The 25,252-nt window shown below is 30.5% G+C and overlaps 1 protein-coding gene and 1 non-coding gene across 2 annotated transcripts; both read right to left on the minus strand.

The window, feature by feature from the left end:
* Positions 1-7,059: 7,059 nt before the first annotated feature.
* Positions 7,060-7,132, minus strand: TRNAV-UAC (transfer RNA valine (anticodon UAC)). Its single transcript has one exon. It is a non-coding gene; the product is annotated as a tRNA-Val (tRNA).
* A 5,969-nt stretch (positions 7,133-13,101) lies between these two features.
* LOC133679528 (zinc finger protein ZAT5-like) lies at positions 13,102-14,372 on the minus strand. The gene has a single exon (XM_062102144.1). The coding sequence runs from the start codon at positions 14,193-14,195 to the stop codon at positions 13,239-13,241; it is 957 nt and encodes a 318-aa protein (XP_061958128.1). The 5' UTR covers positions 14,196-14,372; the 3' UTR covers positions 13,102-13,238.
* Between the last annotated feature and the right edge of the window lie 10,880 nt (positions 14,373-25,252).

Raw genomic sequence — 25,252 nt, forward strand, 5'->3', positions numbered from 1 at the left:
GGGTAAGTTATTTTATGGAGCTACTCTTTGAATGGACTGCACTTGCGCGTAACTCATATCATTATGGTATATGAGCATAATCTCCCTGTTAAAATTAGAGAGGGACTAGTTTCCTAACCACATCTTTAATCTTACTTACAATGGATTCTACAATTTGAATACCTAACAATATTTTTGCAGTCTAAATTCTTTTTTTTATTAATTGTATCATGAATTGTGATTCCTTTGTGATTCAAACGCCTATCTCTTAGGACTCAACTTGAGCTCACATGTCAAGAACGTATTCAGGCACTCAAATTTCTACCTTAGACGAGCAAATCAATGCTCTATATTTCATCTTACTTTTTGCATTATAGATCTAATTTTGAAAGATAAGACATTAGGTAAATAACAGTTTTATTGTTCAGCTAAAGAATAATAAAAGATAGGTATTTACCAAAATGCAAGATAAAGATAGGGTTAAGAAAAAAAATAACAGCCTTGATCCTCACATATTGTAGCGTCTGGGGTGGCCTATAGAGTTCCAAAGCTATTTAGTGTGTTTATAACGTGGTGTAAAGTGCTTTTCAATTAAAAATACAATAAAATGATGTTTTTTTTAGAAATTTTATTTTTATTTTTGACATAGCACATCAAAACAATAAAAAAGCACATACAAACATCAATTCAATGTTTTTTCAAGCAAAAAACAATTTAAAAAATAAAAGCTATCACAATGTCAAACAAGAATTTAGTATAATCAAGACTACTTTAAAGTTTTAAGGTGAAAATGCTATGCCATCCAAATTCAGTGACCATGATGCAAAATTACTTTATTAAATACTCATATAACAAATATTTAAGGATAATTTGTGTTACACTCGACATCGCGGCGACCTGTTCTCTTTCCTTGAAACCTGAATGAAATGAGTCTTATTATGAATGAGAGGGAAACATTCTAATCTTTTGAAAAAAGAGTCGTCATGTAGTATTATGGTCAATAAAAACTCTAACTGGTCTTAAGGGATTTGCAGTAAGGAACTAATTATGCTAAAGAAAAAATATTATTGCCCTTAAAATATTCTATCTAAAGTAGGTTACATTGCCTATCTTATCCTAAATTGCTAAGGTCTTTTTGTGTTTAAACTATTGGTGGTCTATCTATTGATGAACACAAATTTACTACGATGAGTTAAATCCTGATAAACACTTATCCATTCTAAAAGTTTGGTTGGTTTTTGTCATTTTTAATTGTTTGGTGAGTTAACAACTTTAAAGTGGTAATCTCACATCACAACTTAAGTTATATCCACTAATATACTAGTGAGCTTATATTAGGTCCATTAAACCCCGTCCAAATCCTAAAAAAAGTCTATGAAAGGTGCCTAAAAAAGGTTTACCTGTTCTATGATACCTTATATATTTCTAACTCTGGTGTTATGGGATATTGGATTGAAAACACTCCTAATTAGTGAGTATTTTAGGAAATTTAGTTTTACCCTTAACCGAAAATTTCACCATTTTTTTGCTTCGAGAAAATTATGATGAGAGGTTATTCTTTTAGTGTTGGCTCATTGTGAGTTCATACTTAAATATTAAAAGTGAATAACATAATAAATTTTTTTTATTAGGTTTTAAAATGGGCACTGGACCCATATGGATGATGAAAATGGGCTTTGACCCAAAATCAATTTTAAAGATCCGTCCTTAAATCACATAACAAACTAACATCTCAAGTTTTCACAATCAATCCCAACAATCCGCAATTAAACTCAAATCATAACCATTACATCACAATATTTATAACACATTCGACAAGTTTTTAATTTAGTCATCATATCACAATTCTTAAAATTACTAACATGTTGAATTTTTTATGAAAATAAACAATCCATGATTATTCACAACAAACCATAACAATTTACAATCAATAATAAAAATCATCAATGATCAATAATCCAACACAAATACAAAATCATGTTAAAATTTGTTTGAAAAAATTAACTTAATGGTTTCGAATTGACCTTCTGAGACGATTAGGGTTGTTCGTGAGCTATTGGAAGTTGATGAAACCATATGAATAAGGTTGGGACTTGTTGGAATAATGGTGGCGCGTGTTAGCCACGCGCCACTGCTGGCACGTGGTGGTCACGTGCCATCGCCAATAGTGACTGCCACCGGTGGTTCTGAAATGGCTTGGTCCTCTTTCTTCCTTGGTTGACAGTATGCCCCCACACTCTCTAATGAAGGAGATTGAGTTTAAGGAAGCTTTAGCCTTCTTTCTCTATTTTCTCCTATTCTCACTCCACAATGCCTCTTATTCTTGTTGTTGGATGTGGTTATCTTGAGTCTTTGTAGGAGAGGATGATGTAGGACAATAAGTGGTGGCTTGGTGACTAGTGTTTGGTAAGAATTAGAGGTCACAACTGTTACTAATGGCGTGATAAGGTCTTGGCTAGAGGTAAGTGTCATTGCTGATGGGCATGACCGTGAGTTTTGGTGGTGAAAAATGTAATTGTCTAGAAGAGGAAGGTCGATCAACCATTGAGAGATAAAAGGATGACCGAGAAGATGAAGAGTCACTAGGGAGGAAGCCGAAGTGATGCGAACCTCGTGATCACGTGGTCACGCAACCCACACGCAAAGACACCAATTCCTAGAAAGCCAAGTAAATCAGGTTTGATAGGAGTGTGACACAAAGATAACTTGTACCTAGGCAACCAGCACTATTGAAAATGGAGACCCCCACCCAACGAATATTGATTCGCGAATGAGAAGTATAAGGATGACGCTACAAAGACAGTTGTTCTTTGATAAATCATTTTTTAGTTCTTTAGAGAACCATGGAAGGGAGATTATCTCACCAACACACACACATAAAGTGCGGCAAACAAGAAGTTTTATTAATTTGAAATGTCTAACTTACATGTCTGGTTATGCCTTTATTTATACTAACTCTAGACTTAAATAAACCCTTAGGTGGACTTATATTAAGCCCACTTACAATTGACCCAATAAGTAATAATAACCCAAAGACTAAGAAGAAAATAATAAAAATTCAAAAATTACCATCCTAAATATGCTAGAATCAGATTTGTCACCATTAAAAAGTCCCAAATAGACTAGGAAATCTGATCTGAAGGTAGAATGTATTCTGAAGTCTTCTTTCCTTTTTGTAGCTAGGATGAATAAGGAATCCTTGTAAGAAAAGGATTCTGAAATAATTATAAATCCTTGCCACACTTGGAAACTATGTTGCAGCCCATTAAAGATCTTTGTAGAATTAGTAGATTTCTAAAATAAGCTATCACATCCTTTTAGGAAAAGAATCCTAGCCAAATAGGAAGTCCACAAGTCAAAAGGAAGTAAATAACAAAATTCGTATAACCTCTGTTGACCTGTATTTTGATGCCTTCCCGAATTTTGATTGACCTAAAATTTTAAACCAAGGTAGGAAAACATGTCAGGAGATTCCACGTAAAATTTCAGCTCGATCCAATGATCGGATTGAGAATTATGACTATTGCCGTAAAACTAGATAGGTGCACTTTTTACGTCAAAATCCGAATTTGACATTGCCTCGATCGTATCACGAAGAGTTGCTTGGAAAACCAACAATCGCTGGTCGAAGAAAATCGAAAGGTCATTTAGGAGGTGGAACACTAGACGATAAGATGAAAAATCATGGTAGGAGCTGGAAAACTAGTTTTGTGATGGAGATGAATAGGTTAGCTATTGTGTTTATTGGCTGGAAAGTGAAGGAGAGATCAGGAAGGTGGACTATATTGTTGTTGGAAAATGAAAGGAAAATGAATTATCACTGAAAAGGAAATGAAAAGTCATCTGGTGGAACGTGTGCTTGGTAATGAGGATGAGTATGACCTAGACTATGATGAAACTTTTGCACCAACTGCTAAGATGTTCACCATGCAAACCATACTAGCTCTTACTACATCTTAGTTATGGTCTTTACATCAGATAAATGTTAAGAATGTATTCCTAGATGGTGATTTCAAGGAGGAAGTTTACATGAGACTTCTTTCTGGTATGCTTACTTCCTTACCTAATGATGTTTGCAAACTAAAATGCTCTTTGTATGGTTTGAAGCAGGCACCATAAGTCTGGTTGGAAAAGTCTTGATCCATTCTCCTTGGTTTTTCCTTCACTTATAGTCAATATGACTCTTTCCTTTTTCTATAGAAGGCATCTGAGGGTATGGTTGTTCTCCTTATCTATGTGGATGACATCGTTATCAATGGTTCTGTTATAGAAGACATCTCTGCAATTCAAAACTTATTGCATTCTACTTTCACATAAAAGATCTTGGTCATCTTACGTACTTCTTGAGGTTAGAAGTGCATCATTGGCCTCAGGGTATTTTCTTAAATCAAAACAAGTATATTTAGAATATGGTTTGGTTAGTTAGACTTACAAATATTACTTCTATTAACACCTCTTTAGAACTTAATATAGAGTTTCATCATTACAAAAATGAGCTTTTTCATGATATTATTTTCTATTGGAAGCTAGTTGGGAGTATTATTACCTATTTAACCAACACTCGACCAATACACATTGTTAGCAAGTTCATCCAAGCCCATTAGGATCTGCACTTGTCTGTTATCCACCGTATTATTCAACATCTCCTTGGCACACCTAGTCATGACTAATTTTTCCCTATTGATTCTTCACTCCAACTCCACGCCTATAGTGATGTTGATTTGTTTGGTTGGCTAGATACTAGAAAATCTACTACCGGCTGATGTATATTTCTTGGTAATGTGCATATCTCTTGGAAAATGCTAGAAATAAGGCTTTGTCTCCAAGTCATATATTGAGACTTAGTGCCATGCCGTGTTTATTACTTGCTCCAAGATCATTTGGTTTCGTGGTCTTCTCATAGAATTTGTTTTTTTTTTTAGGTTCAACCTACACCCCTACATGTTGACAACACTAGTGCCATCCAAATTGTTGTCAATCTTGTCTACCAGGAACACAAGAAGCACATAGAGGTTGATTGTCACTCCATATGAGAGGCCTGTGACCATCAGGTTATTACTCTCCCACATATCACTAGAACTTACCAAATCATGAATATCATTTTCTTGTTAGCAAATTAATGCTCATAAACTTACTATCATTAATTTGAAGGGGGTGTCAAGGAATTAGTTGTCTATTTAAAGACAGATTTGACAATTATCTTTTCTATTTGTAAATATCTTGTTCTTTTCTTTGTTAGGATACTAGTTGTAGGCTAGCTGTTAGGAAAGTATGCATATTGTATGTTAGCTATTTTATAGGAGTTAAAGTTTTGCTTGTAATCATATTCAAGGTAAATAGTGATTCTTCAAAGAGAGAACACAACTTTTCCTGCTCAATGTTTTTCTAAGTTTATCACTTGGTTCTTTAATTTTTCTAACCTTAGTCAAATTAAGTTCTTCTTTTTCAATTTCTCTTCCAATAAGTTTTCATTTGCAACCAAAACCATTCTTTGATGTAATTGAACTTCCCAAATTTGATTTTTGATTTGTGAAACTCAATTATTAGTTCAATTTTGCCTCAAATATATATTTTGTTTTTATTTTTTTAAACTATTTTTTTTCCTGACTTAATTTGACAAATAAGATTACACAAAAATAATAAAAAATGATGAAATGATTAAAATTGTCAAGATACATTATTTTTGACATTTTTCAAACTTTTTGAAATACATATAAAACAAGGTTAAACAATTAGGTTATAATAACCTTGACATGTTTCTCTTCAACAAAATGAGATGACCTAACTATTGATAGAGAACCTTAAAAAATAGGATAACAAGATTCTGATCTCCTTGAGAATTATTTCATACTACCACAAGATGGTTAAAAAAAAACAACAAGATCGCTTCCAATAATTTGTATGTGCTATCCATCTGTTTATGAAATTAATGATTTTGCTAAATCATTCATTCTTGCAGGAGCATTGGAAAATGCAAAATCAATTACTAATAGATTTGTTTGGAAGTGACAAACTAATTATTTTTCTGGACTATAGAGAAGTATAAATCTTATTTTCCTTTGTAGCTATACTTTTGTTGTTGCTTGTTCATTTTTTCTCTTTTTTCTCTTAGGAAGTTCTCTAATGCTAAATCTTTTGACTTTTAACATTCCCATTCTTGGAACTTCAAAGTCTTTTTATTTTAATACATATTTTTTTTCAATGCAAACTTATCGGATTGTAATGTAAGGGATTAGTTTTTCCCTACTATACAAGATGTTGCATGGGGGAAGTTGTAATTTTTTTTTTGAGAAATGCTCAATCATCCTTATATATATATATATATATATGTACGCGCGCGCGCGCGCACATGTATTGGTGGATGTTACATAAACGGTATGCGCTCCTAACATGAATGACTGGAAAAAATAGGTTTAATAAAAGCTATAAATTATACATTTTTCTTAACCTGGGAGAGTTTAGGGTAAAATTAATCAAATACTTTTAAATCTATAGTTGTTATTAAATATAGGCTGCATTATATTGTGCCAAACAAAGCATGAATCATTGTCTTGTGTTGTTTATCTTTATCAAGACTAGTAGGGGTGATCATTTTCGGTTCGGTTCTTATATAAAAAAAAATAACCAAACATAATTTTTTTAAAAAAAAACTGAACCGAAACCGGTTCAAACCAACCGGTTTCGGTTCGGTTCGATTTGGTTTTTAGGATAAAAACTGATTCAAACTAGTTTGGCTCAGTTTTTTTCCGGTTTTGCTTGATTTTTTTTTCTAGTTTTTTTCGGTTTGGTTCAGTTTTAAGCTTATAAACCGAAACTGAACCAAACCGGTTGGTTTTTTTAAAATTTTAATCGGTTTTTTTCACGGTTCGTTTTTTCCTCACCCCTAGATACTATTGCTTATGTTCACACGTGTTAGGTAATTTGGTTTTGGTATTTATGGCTTCGGCAGCATAGCTGGCAAAATACGTGCATGGTTTTCTAGAAGTATTTTAAGACAATGGAATCGCATGGCAAAAAAGAAAACAGAAGGAAAAACATCTCTCTGTTTTAATAAGAGATCAAGAGGGTAAAATATTTATATGTTGCTGCCCAGGATCGAACTGGGGACCTTTAGTGTGTAAGACTAACGTGATAACCACTACACCACAGCAACTTGTATATGCATATATTCAATATGCTTTATATTAACTAAATATATCTCCATCTTTGTCTAAGGTTTCTGGTAGAGCCCCACGGGCTCTTGCAGGGGTTTATTGCTGGGCTTCCTGTGTGCTGAATTAATTTAATTATGGAAGCTTCACTTACTTTCAGAAAGATTTGTATATTTCCGGCACTCTACGGCTGATTAATATATAAAATATATATATTAAGAATATAAAAAATATTTTAATAATGTTATTAAATCTAATTATGTGAATTAATTTTTAAACCTTCATTTAACTCTTTGTCAAACTCAAGATATATGAGTTTAACAGTAATGCTAGACCCGTATCTGGGTATGACATGTCTGGGTTTGACAACCATGTCAGATCTAAATATGATTGTTAGATCTAAGTAGTTTGGGTATGGTGTGGTTGCAAAACTCAAATGCCGGTTTGCATCACGCGTTCCTAAAATTCATTCAATTTTTTTTTATTAATCTCTAATTTTAGTGAAGAAATTATCTTTAAAATTGCACAAATTAAGATAGTCAAAAGAACAACAAGTCTTTCACATATACAATATTTTCTTTTCTTATATCATAATATATCAATTTAAAAGTTTAAAAGTTTTCTCTTATGGTTATATATTTCAAATTTTTGTATATACTAATAGTTATAATGTAAAATAAACTCTTCTTGTAACAAACTTTGACAATTAGATCATGCAATAACATAATTTTTTTTTAAAAAAACATGAACCCGTTAAAAAACTGTCCAATACTTGGATGGAAACGTAAAATTAATATTTTCATCCACAATGCATACAAAAAAAGAAAGTTTATTTTTGAAAACTTGAAATAAATCACTTAGAACTTAACATTTTTTTCTATTCTTTCCTCTTCGAATATAACAAATTTATAAAATAAGTTGCACAAATAAAAAGAGTTTAAATGAAAAATCTTGTTTGAATGAGGTAATGCTTATTTTTACAATCCATTCGTGCTTTTGAAAAATTTTAATTTTTTTTTTATCTCAGGTGCATGGGATTAACATGATTGCCAGACCCAGGCACGCAGGTCTCATATGGTTGCAAGACCTAGGCGCTTGGATATGGTAAACATGCCTGACTTGACAAATAATAAACAAAGAGGATAATTGTATTTTTTAATTGTCACAAGAGAGAGAGAAAATAAAAAATACAAACAATCGGTCACTGATAGCAATCCAATCATTATTTGTTTACACGTATCACACCATGTGGAAGAGGGCACATATGCGCATCCAGTGAGACGGTGGATGACCATATTTGACTACCGGGAAGCGTCACATGCACCTCCTTAATGACGCGGACGTCATCCATTCATTAGGAAAGAAAAGGAATCCATTCATTAGGAAAGAAAAAGAAAGCTAAAGAAACGTCTCGTAAAAAAATAAAAAATTAAAAGTGAAACTATTATTATAATTCACAATAAAAAGTCTCTTGATTTACAATGATTTTCCCACATCATTTAACTTTTTTTATAATTTTTTATTTTAAAATATAATATACAAATTTTGAACTCTTGGAATTTATATTTACCATTTTTATGCTCCTTTTTTGTGTATATCTTTTGTGCACATTCATCTTATTACTTATAAGAATATTAATATAAAACTAAAATTCTAACAAAAAATAATATTTTTTTAATTGAAGGAATTTGACATTATTTTTTTGCAATTTACGACATGCGAATTACAATTAATTAATTAACAACATATGGTATGATTTTTGATAAGGACAGAGAAAGTTTTTCTTACGAAACAGCAACACACCGGTAACTTATGAAAGGTAAGCTAATAATATTTTAAGGGTGTATGAATATGGATTAGATTTTTTGAGAGGAGAATTTGGATTGAATTTAGAAAACATTGAGTCGCAAGGATTATATGAATTGTTACGAAAATATTTAAATTTTAGAGATAGTACATTATTAAAGGAATAATATATTTATGAGTATTCCGAAGGGAAAAAAAATGCATTTAATGAACCAAAACTCCATTTGAAAGATTTTAGGAATTCACACTTTCTTGTATTAGTAATCAAAATAAAAATAAAAGAGTGAAATTGAATCTTACAAGCTACTAAATATCACGATAAAATTGGTGGAAGTGCAAGATGTACAAATATGTAGGTAATTTATTATGTAGCCTATCAATAATATTTATAATTAATGTTGAGCGAGATTATATGGAGAGGGAATAATAATATCTTAAAATAATATTTTTTATGTATCTTAATTTTAAAACTTGGATAAAAAATGCTTACTTTATAAACATAATAAGGTTACAGAAAAAAACTATAAGACATAGGGGATTTATCACAAAATGCATTGTGCTCCTTATAATTTATTATGGATTGAAACGATATTTTTTTTTGCCATAAAACTATTTTTTTTTCAATTACATTATTTCATGACCAAATTAAAAAAAAAATTTCTTATAATTTGTTATAAAAAGATATAATTAAAAGGAAATGGAACAAAATGTAAATCATGGTAAAATAGTATGGATGATGTAAAATTCACATAATAAAGTTTGTTTTCATCCGTATACATTTATTTTGTTTGAGAGATGAGAGAGTTAATGAAAAACAAAAAAAGTCATTGTTTAGCTACATTCCGATCATAAAAAAAGTTATTTTTGGTATTAATAATTTTTATTTGATAAATTTTTTTTTCATTGAGATACCCTTTATCTGGTTGGAAAAATAAAATCGTGTTTTTTCTTCATCTTGTTGGAAAAACACGATCTGAATGATTTATTGACATTATAAGAATACTTATTAGGTTTTGTTTTTGTGAAAATAGGTTGAAAAATAAGGTTTCGAGTAAAGAAACCTAGTTCAATTTTCCGATCACCTTTCTAGTGATCATATATTATACAGATAAATGACGGGTCATTTGTTTTTATTTTAAAACAAATTCAAGGTTTGTCCCTTTAGAACAAAACGAGAGGATAAGGTTATGCGCACAACCTACTCTTTTAATTTGGTAGGTGTTTTAGGCCACTTAAACCCAGGTGCTTGACTCTTTTTAAGATTTATTTTTTTTATTTAAATATAAAATATTTAAAATAGATTGATTTATTGTATTTGTGGAATATATGACCTCGTAGGTATTCAATTTTAACTTAAATTGTTTAAAATTAATGAATTAAACAAAATTTTATGATTTTTAATAAAATATAATATAAATTTTATGATTTCTGATAGCGCAAAGAAAGCATAGGTTTGTTTAGCAGCTGTAATACGAGGAAAAGCAAGGACAAGGACAACGAAGCCAGGAAGCAGTCCGTTGGCTAGTTTTGATCACCCCGAATTCGATTTGTCATGCGAGACAGAGGTTGACGATATGGAGGCCCATCGCAGGTTAACTTTCTAAGGATTTACTGTCAAATTGTTCAAACAATGTAATTATCAACTCTTAAGGTAAATTAAATTACAACAACTCTTTTAAATTATTGTAAAATAACAAGGCAAGCATGATTAAAAAATTGGAAACTTTGATAGAAACCTTCTTTGTATATATATATATATTATTGTTAAGAGGTAGTATTAAATTAATTCATCGATAATATTTTGAATATAAAATAATATTTTTTATATTTTTATTTAAATATACTAGAGCTTTATCAAATTTTCAAGATTTTAAAGAACATTTATAACTAATATCAATATTCTTGAAGGGGATCATTTTAATTTAGTTATGATTATTTTAAATCTCAAGTCAATTCCACATTTCTACATAAGTCTTAGATGTTAGTTAAAGACTTAACCTTAATGACCAAATTAAGTTTAATTTAAAAATTATTTTTAGAGTCTTAGCTAATTTTGCAAGATTTTTAAGTTGAGATTGTTCTTTTATAATATATCAAAATTTTAATAGCTAAACTTATCTAAATTTTAAATCTCAACATTCATATTTTTTTTATTAAATTTAAAATTAAACACAATGGATGATCCTAAATTAAAATCTATTTGTCAGATTTTGATAGGTAGGTTGTAATAAGAAATTGGTGTTTTCTTACACATGCCATAGGGATCAGGTTTGGCACATCTTGACAACAATAAATAAAGAAATATTGGTGGCAATAAATAGGCTATGGACCTCATGATGTAAAAGATATATCCATTAGCTGTGGCGTCCACAGAGTTTAGTGTATCTTTCTTGGGAGCATCAAAGACAGTGCCATGGATAGGCATGCGGTGATTTATGTTTTGATAGGTATTTTAATTTTTTAATTGGAATAAAATATTTTAGTTTTAAAGTATTTTGACGTGTCATTTCGGGGTTATACTGTTTATATATATATATATATATATATATTCAACAAATATAATTCAAATTTAAGATAAATTAATTTTAAATTATGCAATATAAACACAATACCAAACAAATATAATTTTAAAATTTAAAATATTTCTAAATAGTCAAGATTAAATAGATCTTTAACTTAAAGTAATTCAACTTAAACAAAATATCAAAATATTATGAAAGTAAAATATTTTAATATAAAGTTAGGTCAATGTTATCAAGACTAATGGAATTTAAAACATCTCTTATTTTGCTCAAATTCCTACAAAGTATAAACATGAAAAAAAACAACATGAATATAAATCATATATATTAGGGATAAATCTAATTTTAAAAAATTAATATCATTGTTAATGAAAATAGTAATAATAATTTTTAATATTATTATTAATATCATTGTTATTAAAAATAGTAATGAAAAAGAGCTTTTTATACTTGGGTGGTTTAATTAATTAAATTGAACAATGTTTAAAGGCTTTTCAAGAGCGGAACGGAACATGTGGAATGAAACCGGAATATTCCGGCCGAAATTTAGCTAAAAAATCCGGAACGGATCGAGATTTAAAATGATATGAAAATTATTCCGTTTTGTTCTATTTTTTAAATTGGTATGAAATATTTCGGCCATTACAGGTGAAACGGAACAGAATTGACAATCCTGGTATTAGCAGGAAAAAAAAAAGGAACTAAAAGTATAATGTGGACCTTCAATATACATATATCAAGACAAATAAACAAATGTGAAATACAGGTGGATTCATGTGGCATGGTCAGTTACCAACTCAGCATTGCTATTCATTTATTCTTTCATTTATTGAAACAAACTATAGGTTTTAATTTTTTTTTCAATTGTTTTCTCTTTTTTTTTATGGGTGTATTTGATGCTATGATCGATAGTTTTTATGGTTATTATTTAAAAAATTAAGTTTAAAAAAATTAATTAATTTTTTTAATCTAGATTTTAAAAGAGATTTTTCAATATAAAATTGTGATGTGTATTAATTAATTAAAAAATTTATATCATTACAGACACCTATGCAATACAAACATAAACAAAACCTAAATTAAACAGGATGAACTTTCTTATAATTTGGAGATTAAATCTCTTTTCAATAAGGGATCTTTAGCAAATTATCTAAATTTAGACAATATATTCACTTGAAAATTATGTTTTTAAAGTCTTTCAAATATTCATAATCACATTATTAACATGATGAGTATTTCTCCTTGATGAAATCAAGTTGAGCCTCCACGGGTTTTGTTTTTTTTCTTTTTCCCCTTATTTCTTTAGCTTTACTGCAACAAGAGAAAAGGCACGTATTGAGAGAACCTCATCCACGACTTTTGGTGGTGGTACTGGTGGTATGTCAAACCCTAGCTATGCCATTCCGTGCCTCTTTCTCTTTCTTGAGTGTTACACATTGCTCTCCCACTTAGAAAGAACCCAAAAAATTATTTTAAAAGATTGTTTTTTTTTATTATTAAAAAAAGATAATCAAAGATGCCTCCATCACTCACTTTTCGTGAATGAAAGGCAACCATGAACACTAACCACTTACTTACTCAAAGTATTCGAAACTTCAACAAGTAGATGAACAAATTAAATATTGAGAAACATGTCTACAAGATTAAACTTAAGTAGTTATATGTTGCCATAAAATCCAAACAAGAAATAATTTGGATAGTGATGAATTCTAGTAAATTATAGCAATGATACAATTAAAATTAATTCACATTGATCCATATGGATCTTTTTCAGTATATTCTAGTAATGGCAATCCACTAAGGCTGGGGAGGAGAACACTAGTGGTTGTTGTGTTGACGAGAATTGGAATTTGGATTCGTGGAGGTGATGATCATCCTCAGGAGGAGCTGGTAGATTAAGATCCAAAGCCAAAATATTTCTTGGCTTGATCGTATGATGGTGATCACCATGAATAATAGACTCAGTGGTAGCACTTGATGAATCAGTACTGATATTGCTCACTTGGTTGGCGCCTGTGTTGGCCCTATGCCTTCTCATGTGACCTCCAAGAGCTTGACCTGACATGAACTGCGAGCCACAAATTGAGCACTCATGAATCTTAGCCTTGTTAGCCTGAAAACCCTTGTTAACGTTGTTGTTGTTGGTGGTGGTGGTGTGGGGTATTTGGAGAGAAAGAGAAGGATAAGGACTCCTTTTATTCAATTGACGATCGTTAAGATCCTCCATTGATGCCACCACAAGACCTTTTTTCTCTTCCAGTGCTGTGGCCTTAGGCTTTTTGTGACTGGCTCTGTGCCCACCTAATGCTTGGAATGATGGGAAACAACGGTTACATGTTTTGCACTCGTATACAAAGAAACCGGCCTTGTTAATGGTTGGTGCGGACATATCTGATAATTTTCGAGCACTAAATTTCTCAACTTTACTGCCTTTATTTTCATGAATTTGCTTTGGAGGGACGTCACCTTGTGCTAGCAGAATTAAGCAATTAGCCATATCTTCTTCTTCTTCTGTGCTCTCACAAACCTCACTAGAAGTTGCAGGAGAGGAAATTGAACCATACTCCTCTATAAGCACTCCTCTTTCTCCCCCACCACCACCATAACCACTTGATGAGCAAGAGGTCGCCACCTTGTGTGGGGAAGATGACCTTTGCCGCTTGGTGCGTTTGCCTTCAACGATCTGAGTAAGATCATTAGACCCCATGAACTCATCTTGAGCTTCCATATCCATCATCAAAGACCTTATGTGAGATATAGCATGAGAGATGTGATATGCACAGGTGACCTAACAAAGAAGGGCTTGTAGAGAGTGACAAATAAACAAAAAGAAAAGAGTAGTAATGAGGGAAGCTATGGTGGGGTTAGTTATACACACACACACACACACACAAACACTAGTGACGGGTAACATGGTGTTTGTTGCTTGTTATATATATATATATATATATGCTTAGAAAGTTGGTTGTGAGTGAAAAGCCGCCCCGTGAATAGTTTAGTCAACACCACACAAGGAACCAAAAACTTTTCTTGCGTTTCCAAGCTTCGAAGTGGGAAGTTTTTACTTTTCATGCGTTTTAAATCTGCTTCTTTAAATGCTTGAGTAAAACTGTACATGCTTAGAAATTAATCGCCCAAGCAAGAAAAAAGAAAAGGAAAAGGAAATTTCAAGTAATTAAGAGTTCGTTTAGAGATTAGAGAGAAACTGAAAAGGGCAAGAATTAATATATTATAAGGAAGGGTGGGTTCGTCTACTTAAACATTAAAAGAGTCAGTTTCACACTTACTTTCTCCAACAGTATGCCAACCATGTCACGAATAAACTCAAACCCACTAAAAGCAAAGGGAAGTATTGCACGTCAAAACCATCTAGGTGGTGGCCTAGTGATAAGAGCTTGGGACTAAGGGGTTTGCTCCCTTTTAGGTCTCAGGTTCAAACCCTATGGCTGCTCATATGATGGCCACTGGAGGCTTACATGGTCGTTAACTTCAGGGCCCGTGGGATTAGTCGAGGTGCGCGCAAGCTGGCCCGGACACCCACGATAATAAAAAAAAAAAAAAAAAAAAAAAAAAAAAAAAAAAAGTATTGCACGTCAAAAGCAAGCAAGCTGCCTGTCTTCATTCACTCCATGTCTTGTTAAAGTAAGGTGCCATCACCACCACTTACTAGCTCTTCCTCTTCCTCTTCCTCTCCCTTCTTCAACTTGTGTGATTCTGTCTCTCATGTGAAGTTTGTGGGAATAGGGCATAGGGTAAGGGGCACCCAGTGCCCAAGCCAGCAAGAAAAGTGCTATCAGTACTGAGCATGTGTCAAGTTGACTAACTGTTGTAGGAAGGGTATGTTTACCTTCCAAGTATGTGACAGGTATATATCTTGTTGGAGTCTTGAGCTGCTCATTCTCATGTTTGTATGGAACTTTTAATAATTAATTTAAGTACTGTACTAGTAAACAAATTCATTTAATGTAGCCTCTGTTTTGGATTGCAGGTTGGTCAAAATTAATATTCTTTATATTTTTTTATTGTTTTAATAGATTTTCAAACACCCTATAATAGCAATGCTCGTTTAATCTGCGGTAAAATCAAATACAGAAGTATTGGTTTGGACGATTAAAAAGTATTAATTTAAAATCAAATACAGAAGTATTGCTCGTTTATCATTAACGTTGACATTGTTAATTTGATCTGTAATGGGAATGGATAAAACCCAATTCGCGGTTAGATACATTGGATGCAACATAGGACGCAACATTTACTTGTAGTATTTGAGATGCGTAGACTTCTAGCTCACGGGGTAGAATTTGTTACAGATTGAATCTCTATTGTAATGGTTGTGATGCAGCCATTTTTAGTACAGTGTAGCTGATTTTAAATGTTTCTTTATATTGCACTACTTAACATAATTCTAAGTTTTTTACTGCAAATGAATGCACTGTAAATCAAGATATAATTAATTATAGACTTATACAGTTATTTTGCTATGTATTAAAATGTATAGGGATTTTTTTATTATACATAAACTATGACCAAGATATAATAACTGTAGACGATACTATATCATTTTAGAAGGCGTTTTTTGCCTATGTTTTTAGTCAAAAATTATAGCTCGATGGCTCGTTTGACTTTTGCCGTTAAGGTGAGAGTGATGTAGCGGTAGAAGAGACAATTAATTAAGAAAGCGTTTGGTGACGTAGCGGTAGAGAAGACAATTAATTAAGAAAGCGTTTGGTAACGCGCTGTAAATCACGTTTTAAAAAAGTTTAATTTTTTTATATGTTTTATATTGTTTTGATGCGCTAATCTCAAAAATAATATTTTAAAAATAAAAAAATATCATTTTAATACATTTCAGTACGAAAAGTATTTTGAAAAGTAACCGCAACCACACTACCAAATAAACTCTTATAAATCAGACTATCGACACTTGGCGCTTGGGCTGCCAAGCCAGGAGGTTAAGGCCGACCATGCGCACCTGGCTGTGGCCTCAGGCAGCAGATACCTTGCGCTATAGCTGGCTGAGGCCACAACATGCAGACACCTGGCACAGATTGTGACCAACCTTGGGCTCGGGGGCGGACCCGCGCTCTTGGGTGCAGCCCCAGGGCACTTGGCGCTTGATTATTTGTTATAATAATATTTATAACATAAATAATTATATTAATAAACCCAATAATATTTATAACACAAATTATAATATTTTTATATTAATTCTTAGAATTATATTTAAAATAATATATTTATAACACAAATAATAATTTTTTCGATATAAATACTTTGAATTATAAGAAAAATAATTATATTTATAACACAAATAATTATATTTTTTATATGAATACTTTGAATTATATTTTTCAATCTTTAAAAAAATGATGGTTTTTCTTCAATAGTAATAATAGTATTTTTTTAAAATTTATTAATGATAATAATAATAATAATAATAATAATAATAATAATATGTATAATACAAATAATAATATTTTGAATTATAATAAAAATAATAATATTTCTAAGACAAATGATAATATTTTTAATATTAATACTTTTGTATTATAATTAATGTTATTGAAATTTTAAATATTATTATTATTATTATTATTATTATTATTATTATTATTATTATTAACATTAAAAATATTATTATTTGTATTTTAAAATACTTTTATTTTTATTATAATTAATATAATAATTAATAAATTAAAAATATTATTATTTAGATTATATTAATGTTATTGAAATTCAAGATATTCTTATTGGGTTGCGTTATGACCTAATACTCTAGGTCCACAGCAGGATCCAAGAAAATTGAATGCAGCATCAGGACTAAATTCTCTTAGGTCCTGCGTCGAGACCCAAGACTAAAAGGTCTTGCGTTAGAACCCAATAGAATTGCATATTAGGTTTCTAAATATAATTATTTTTATTGTAACTATTATTATTTTATAATTAGAATTAGAATTAAAATAATATATTTATAACAAAAAAAATAAAAATTTTTATATGAATACTTTGAATCATAAGAAAAATAATAATATGTATAATAAAAATAATAATAACACAAATAATTATATTTAGAAACCCAAGAATATTTGTAACATAATTAATAATATTTTTTAGATGAATATTTAGAATTATAATGAAAATAATAATATTTATAACACAAATAATAATATTTTTTATATGAATACTTTAAATTATAAGAAAAATAATAATAATTATAACACAAATAACTCTTGAAATTTTTTTTCTTTTCTCTTATTGATTTCTTTTCATACTGTAAAGAGGAAATAATAATATTAATGTTTTTTTTTCTTTTCTCTTATTTTTTATATGAATAATTTTTTTATATTTATCTTCTTGAATTTTCTTATTAAATCATGTTTGTTTTTGCATTTCAAAAATACTTTGAAAAAATTTTGAAATTTTTTTATTATTTTTTTTTATTTCAAATTATTATTTTTGATGTTTTTTTATTTAAAAAAATATAAAAAAATCTTATCAATTTATTTTGAAAAATAAATATAAATCAGAGAAAGCAATGACAAAGAAATTTAATTGGGTAAGGCTGCTGGGTGGGTCTGGAAGCAATCGTCCTTATTGATCAATGATCTTGCATTAATATTTAATGGTGGTGTTATACTATAGTGAAATATATATATATATATATATATATATATATATATATATATATATATATATATATATATATATATATATTTGCGATGATGTGCAGAGGCGTAGAGAGGTATAGGGGGTTGAATTCTCACGTACTGATAACATGGATTCCTAATCTGCTCACCAAAGAAGATCAATTGTTCTTTTGCACACGTCAGGACCCAAAATAATGTTGGGTCCTGCACCTGGCAGGACCCAATCCTTTGTTGAGGAACAAAACATGTTTGTTTTTGCCTTCCAAAAATGCTTTTAAAAATATTCTTTTTTTCTATTACTTCAAATTAATATTTTTAATATGAAAAATTTGAATTATATTTGTGAATATTTAAAAAAAAATAGGTGGTTTTTCTTCAATAGTAATAATAGTATTTTTTAATTTATTAATGATGATGATAATGATAATAATTTTTTCAAATTAATTAATTATTTGATTAATAATATTAATTATAATAAAAATAATAATATTTATAGGACAAATGATAATATTTTTAATATTATTGCTATTAATTATAATAAAACTAGTAATATTTATAACACAAATAATACTATTTTTAGTATTAATACTTTCAATTAGAATAAAGTTAATAATATTTATAATACAAATAATACTATTTTTAAAATGAATACTTTTAATTATAATAAACATAATAATATTGATAACACAAATAATTATATTTAGAAATCCAAGACCAAAAAACATTAGGTCCTCATCTGGACCCAATACTCTTGGGTCCTGCGTCAAGACCCAAACCAGTGTTGGGCCTTGCTCGCAGCAAGCCCTGCCTCCCACCATACCAGGACCCAACAATATTGAGTCTTATAACTAGTTTTGGGTCCTATCTTCCACCATGACCCAACACCTAATCCAAAATCTTTGAGCCCTACCTACCACCATGACCCAACACCCAATTGAGTCATACCTCCACTAGGACTCAATATCTTTGGGTCCTTTGCAACCAGGACCCAGCAACTTGGGCCATGCCCAGCGGTAGGACCCAACGCTTTGGGTCCTACTAGAAGGCCAGACCCAACAACGTTGGGTGGGTTTGTTATAGTCAAAATCTGGGTCTTCAATTGACCCGAAGTAAACCAGTTGACCCGTCGGGTCAACCCATAACTCAAGTGATCCAACAAAAATCTAGAAGGGATCTTTTTTATCAAATGTGTTTTTTCTCCTACCCTAAAGTGACGTGACTGGTTAAAAAACCAAAAACTAAAAAAATAGACAATCTCCTCTCTTTTATTTTGTTTAGGAGCTTCTTTTAATAATTATTGATTATTTGACCCACGACGAAGTGTGGGTCATATAACTAGTTATTTCCTGAATCATGTTGTAATGGAGCCCAATACATACATATGTGTGTATACATATCTATAGACACCAACTGATTGGTCACCGTACAAAAAAAATGGACAGCGTGGTTGTCCCTTAATGGGCCCGGGCCTAAGTGGACATGCCAAGTTATGGGTCTTAGCTCAATAACTAACAGCGAACCACCACTTTTTAGGCCTTGACTTAACCTCTCAGTATCTCAATATTGAATCCCAATTCTTAGGGAGTTTAGTGTTGGCACACATAGCAGTGCAATGTTATAACCTCCAAGGGGTAAGTGATCCTTAGCTTTCTTTCAAATAATCATCACCAATAAGTATGGCATATGCCTTGTTAGTATGACGCCAACCTTTCTCGCCTATCACCTACAAGTGCTAACCTTTTTCACCAATGATCACGACATTTAACCTTCTAGTATGGTGCCCACACAGCTTTACATTCACGGTATAGATAATTGTTCTTCATCATTTCTCCACATGGTGTGTCTGCAACTCCATGCCCCATAAGGTAATTTGATGTGACTAAGGTATAAAAATACCCCCAGATAACTAGATAGAACAACAAGACCATAGAACAACACAACACGCGACCATCACAACATGTACTCTTCCACATTCTCGTTATCATTATTATACATTTTTTCCCTTCTATGATTCATTGATTTACTGATGAACTTCTTATTAAAGAAGACCATAACACGAATAAGATCAATACAAGCTTCTAAGAGAGAATATTATCCCCACAAAGTGGAAGATTCTCCAGTTTATCATTGAGTTCTATAGACTTGTGTCTCTAAGGATTGTTGATTAGTACTTAAAATTGTATTTTTATCAAGGTTTTATATCATCATTTTGCACTTGAAGTATCAATAACTCCTTAACTAGAGCATGTTTTATAATAACAAATCTGATAATATAAGATACCTTTAATTTATGGTAAATGTTCATTTTAAATGCAGGTCTATCACATAAATCAAATGATTGTTTGATGAGTTTAACCACTGAAATTAAGAAGACAAAGAGAGGGCTAAACTTAGAAAAGAGATGCTGGTTGAATTCAAATTGGAACATCATTTGATTATTGGATCATAACTGGAGTTGTAGAACTTGGATTTAAGTCTGGTTTATATGTATGGAAATCTAAGACATAGGCCTAAAACTTTCATGAGAGTCCAAGATTCAAAAGGACCGTTTTCAAGTTCAAATTGTAGCAACAACAGAGAAGTCGGAATATGTCCTGCAGCCCAGATACTATTCAGTGTTCAGCTCATATCTCGAGTTTTAGAAGTCTAAATGCACTGATTCTTGTTTTTTTTAGAAAGTTAAGACAATTTTCCAAAACTTTCATGAAGACTATCTACTCAAATTCTGATGTTAGTAATGATGTTTTCCATAGACAAGAAGATAAGGATTGTTACCAGGTTAAGAGGTGGCCACTCAATTAACAATTAGTCATCAAATCAATAGTTCTGAATTTTAGTCTATAAAAGGAGGCATTTGCCATGCATTTAGGCATCTTGATTTTTAGATCAAGATTATGTCCTTGCTCTCTCTCTTTATATTTTTGTAATGCTTAAGTTTTTCTTTCATTAATCTCTTGTTTATACCTTTCATTTCCTTTATTATACTTGTATAATCATGTTCTCCTCTTGTTTATCTATGTTTTTCTTATTCATAATGTTCAGCTAAGTTTATTATGTCAAGGTGAAAAGGTTACACTAATGGTGTAAGAATAAGTATAGTATAAACTCAACATAGACTTTAATGTTTGATACTAACATGTTTTATATTTGTTATCTTATTCACTGTTAATACTTTGCTTGTTAAATGGTTAATCTAGATTATGTTGTATAACCCTTGGTACAACAAATACTTGGCACTTTCATAGCCCAACTGTATGGTATAACCGACACCTGTGCTATGAAAGGAACTTGATTTGTTGTTAACATAAGTTATCATCATGAATACCTGACAACATTTACAAGTATTAGCACTATTCGAATATGATAACTAATATAATCATGTTAATAATTTATAATTCGATTGGAACCTTCTTTGTGTGTGGTTTCCAATTGAGTAATAAAAAGAGTTTATACTATACTTATTTGAAATACCATTAGTGGATCCTCTAACCTTGACAATTGTTTTATCCTTGTTTAATCCTTACATCAATATCCCATAAAATTATCATAAATTCTTTGTTTTATTAAATATATATTATTTGTAATTTATATAGTTCACCTCCCTGTGGTTCGATCCCGATCTTGCTGGGTTATTTATTACTTCGACACTCCTGCACTTGGGATAAGACATCAATATTTGGATCGTGTCAATTGTATATTCACGAAAGCCAACTTTGACAACTACGATAGCTTTACTAACCTAAGAAAAGACATATATAAAACATACAATGTTACTTGGTTGTAACATAAGGTAGCAATGCTATATGTAAAATCTTTCCAATAACATTTCATGAATCTACTCGAGTGTGACATCATAGCCAAGAGCCTAGTTCCATCATTGACTTTAACAATCTCAATGCCAAACTCATGTCCCGTTTCAATATAGCATATCAACTAAAAATAGAAAACCTAAGCTCTTCACAATTACATAATAAGAAGATAAGAGCACTGGAGCATATCTTCAAAGATTTAACAAGAAAATAATCAACATAGAAAGTTTACTCAAACTCATTGCCACTAAATCCTTTATTAATGGAGTCTACAACTATTCTTTATAGGAATGATTGTATACTCTTCCTAAATGAACTCTTCTTAAAGTGAAAAAAATCATATTTGAGTAAAAAAAATAAGTGTGATTAAACAAGAACACTCTTGTTTCCAATAACAAAAGGCAAAATCTTCCTAGCACCATCGATCTTCTAGTAGCATTAGAGTATCCAAAGGAAACACAAAGGGATCCATCTGTGATCAACTGGCGTTCCCTGGCTCATGACCCAACCTCTAACCATCACGCATATTGAGGTAGCTATCAAGAGAAGTGTTTTTTTTTTTTTTGCAATATCCCTAATTTATAAAGAGCAATGAGAACACAATGAACCCTATAAAAGTTTGTGTTTTTTACATGACTATGGGCATAACATCGAGAACTGTTATACCCTAAAAAAAGATATAAAAATTGATCACCATAGGTTATCTCCAACAGTTCATAAAAAAAATGAAATTTGAACAAAAAAGAAAAGAGGTCAGCACATCCTACAATACATTGTTCAAGATCAAATAGTTTTTAAAAATTATATCTCCACTTATATAAAAGAATCTTTTAAAGTTATCAATGAAAAAATAAATAGTCTATCCAAGAAAGTCTCCATATATTTTTCTTCATTATATTGTTTATCTCTATATCTCCAAAGAAAACCCCCACACAAAATCTTCATATCTCTAATAAAATATCCATATCTTTAAATGAGATCTCCATAAGAAAATCTACATGTCTCTAATAAGATATCCACGTCTCCAAATAATAAGCTCTCTCAACATTTATTATGGCAATTTCTTCATTGATCCTCTATTGTTTTTTTTTTAATGGTAATTAAGAGATATTATTGATGAAAGCTAGTCATTGAGAGGGTGACTACAAATGAAAAACAATAGGAGTTTAAAGAAAAGTATTAGAATAAAAGGAAAAGTAAAAAATTACAATAGTGAACAATTTATCTAATAACATTAGTGACCATAAATATTGTTAGACCATTTACGAATCTCATTTGCACTTCATAGGATATCATTATCTATGTAACTAACATTTTCTTCGGGACTCTTTTTAACTATGCTGACAATTGGTGAAAGAAGGTTCATTTTCTTTGGGACTCTTTAACCCTTTAACATAGCAGATCATTACCTATGCACTTCAAAGCATGATTTCCAATCTAGTTATATTTGATGAAAAATTAGATGATTTATGGTTAACCAAATACTCCAAGTAATGTTATATGAAAGAAGGTGTTATGGCTTTCTCTAGAATTTGCCATTTATCAATGTTAGTCGTTGAAACAATAATTCATTTATAGTCTTGGCCATTGATCCTCCATTATCATTGGCACAATTCTTAACACAATATAATTTTTATGATCACAAGGCATTCTTTGTGACCTATAACTTGATGAAATAGATTCATGATTCTTTTAAATAATAAGCAATTTGAAAGACTATGGTTCAATTTAAAATAGTAGGGGCCACCTGATTGGCAAAAAAAATAATGGACAACCTTGTCTGCTAATGGGCCTTGACCTAAGCAGATAACCTTTGTCTATTAATTTTTGGACCTTGTCCCAACAACAAATCATGAAAATCCACTATTTAAGCATCAACCTAACACCTCACTATCTTAGGATCAAATCCGAATTCCTAGGTAGCCCAACGTTGGCACACATAAGGAAATGTTATGACCTTTAAAAGGTTAATGCATCATCTAGATTTCTCTCCACTAATTACCACCAATGGTAAGTAAGATAACCTTTCTTGCCAATCAATAACGGACGTCAACCTTTTTCACCAATGACCACGACGCTTAACCTTCCAATACAACGTTTACACAACTTTACTTGTGTAATATAAATAATTGTTTTTTTATCATTTCATCACGCAATATGTTCACTACTTTATGCTCCACAAGGTAATTTCATATGACCAAGGTATATAAATATCTCAAGTCACCAAGTAACCATACAAACACAATAAGACCACACAACAACAAAATACATGATCATCACAACATACACTCTTATACGTTATCATTCTTATGTTATTCATTCTTTTTCTTCTATTATATATTAACTTAAGCATAAAAGGGTCTCTTATTATGATAAGGGACTTGCTTTTGTAGGAGATTGTGAAACAACTAAGCCGAGAAGCAGTTGTGGAAAGTCCAAATCCAATATGAAGTTTTTATGACTTCATCATTTATGATAAACCTTTTATGTTATTGTACATTTTTATTATTTTTAATATAGGCAATATCTTTGTCATATTTTTTTTTTCTTATTATTAAAGTTTGATTTTTTTCATATCTGGTTTGTAGATATTATTGTCTCTCTATATAAGAGTTTTGTATATCCATATCTAAAAGATATCGTTTAAATAAATATTTGAAGATTGTATTTTGTTATTTAGAAGTAATGTCATTCATTAGTGTGTTGAATGGTTAAAAGAAATTCAAAAAGACACGATTTATTCTTTATTGATCTATGATGACAAGATACTTATTGACATACATGATTTAAAAGAAGTTATGTTTTAGAAAATCCTGATTAAGAATGTTTTGAAAAATTCTTATTAATCTAAAAAGTTTAAATGTTGTTTGAAAGATTATAATTCACTAATTTTATGAAGATTTTAATCAAATCTATTTTCTTGTTACAAGTTTCAATTTTTATTTAAATAATATGAAGATAGTAGTTTATTTTTACATCATTGTTGTAACTTGTTTTTAGGCCCTTGTTTTTAACATATTTTCAAAAAAATGAAAAATATGCAACGTTACAAGAAATTCTCAAAAAAAGTATTTTTGACACGATTTGGCCAATGTTCGGTCATTTTATAGTTTTCAACTATTTCAAACTTATTTAAAAAATCATAAAAATAAAATTCAATTAGAAGAAAATGAATAATTTTTTTTTATTAGTAAGCATAATGTAGTTGTGGAAGGAATGAGGATCAATTTAAATTTTGGAAAACCTACCTCCAAACAATTCAAAAAAAATAATGAAAATAAATGAATGGGGAAAAATAAAAAGGAGGTTGTGAAAAGTTAGAGAATAGAAGAGGACAA

This window comes from Populus nigra, chromosome 19, assembly GCF_951802175.1.
Source record: "Populus nigra chromosome 19, ddPopNigr1.1, whole genome shotgun sequence".
Lineage (NCBI taxonomy): Eukaryota > Viridiplantae > Streptophyta > Magnoliopsida > Malpighiales > Salicaceae > Populus > Populus nigra.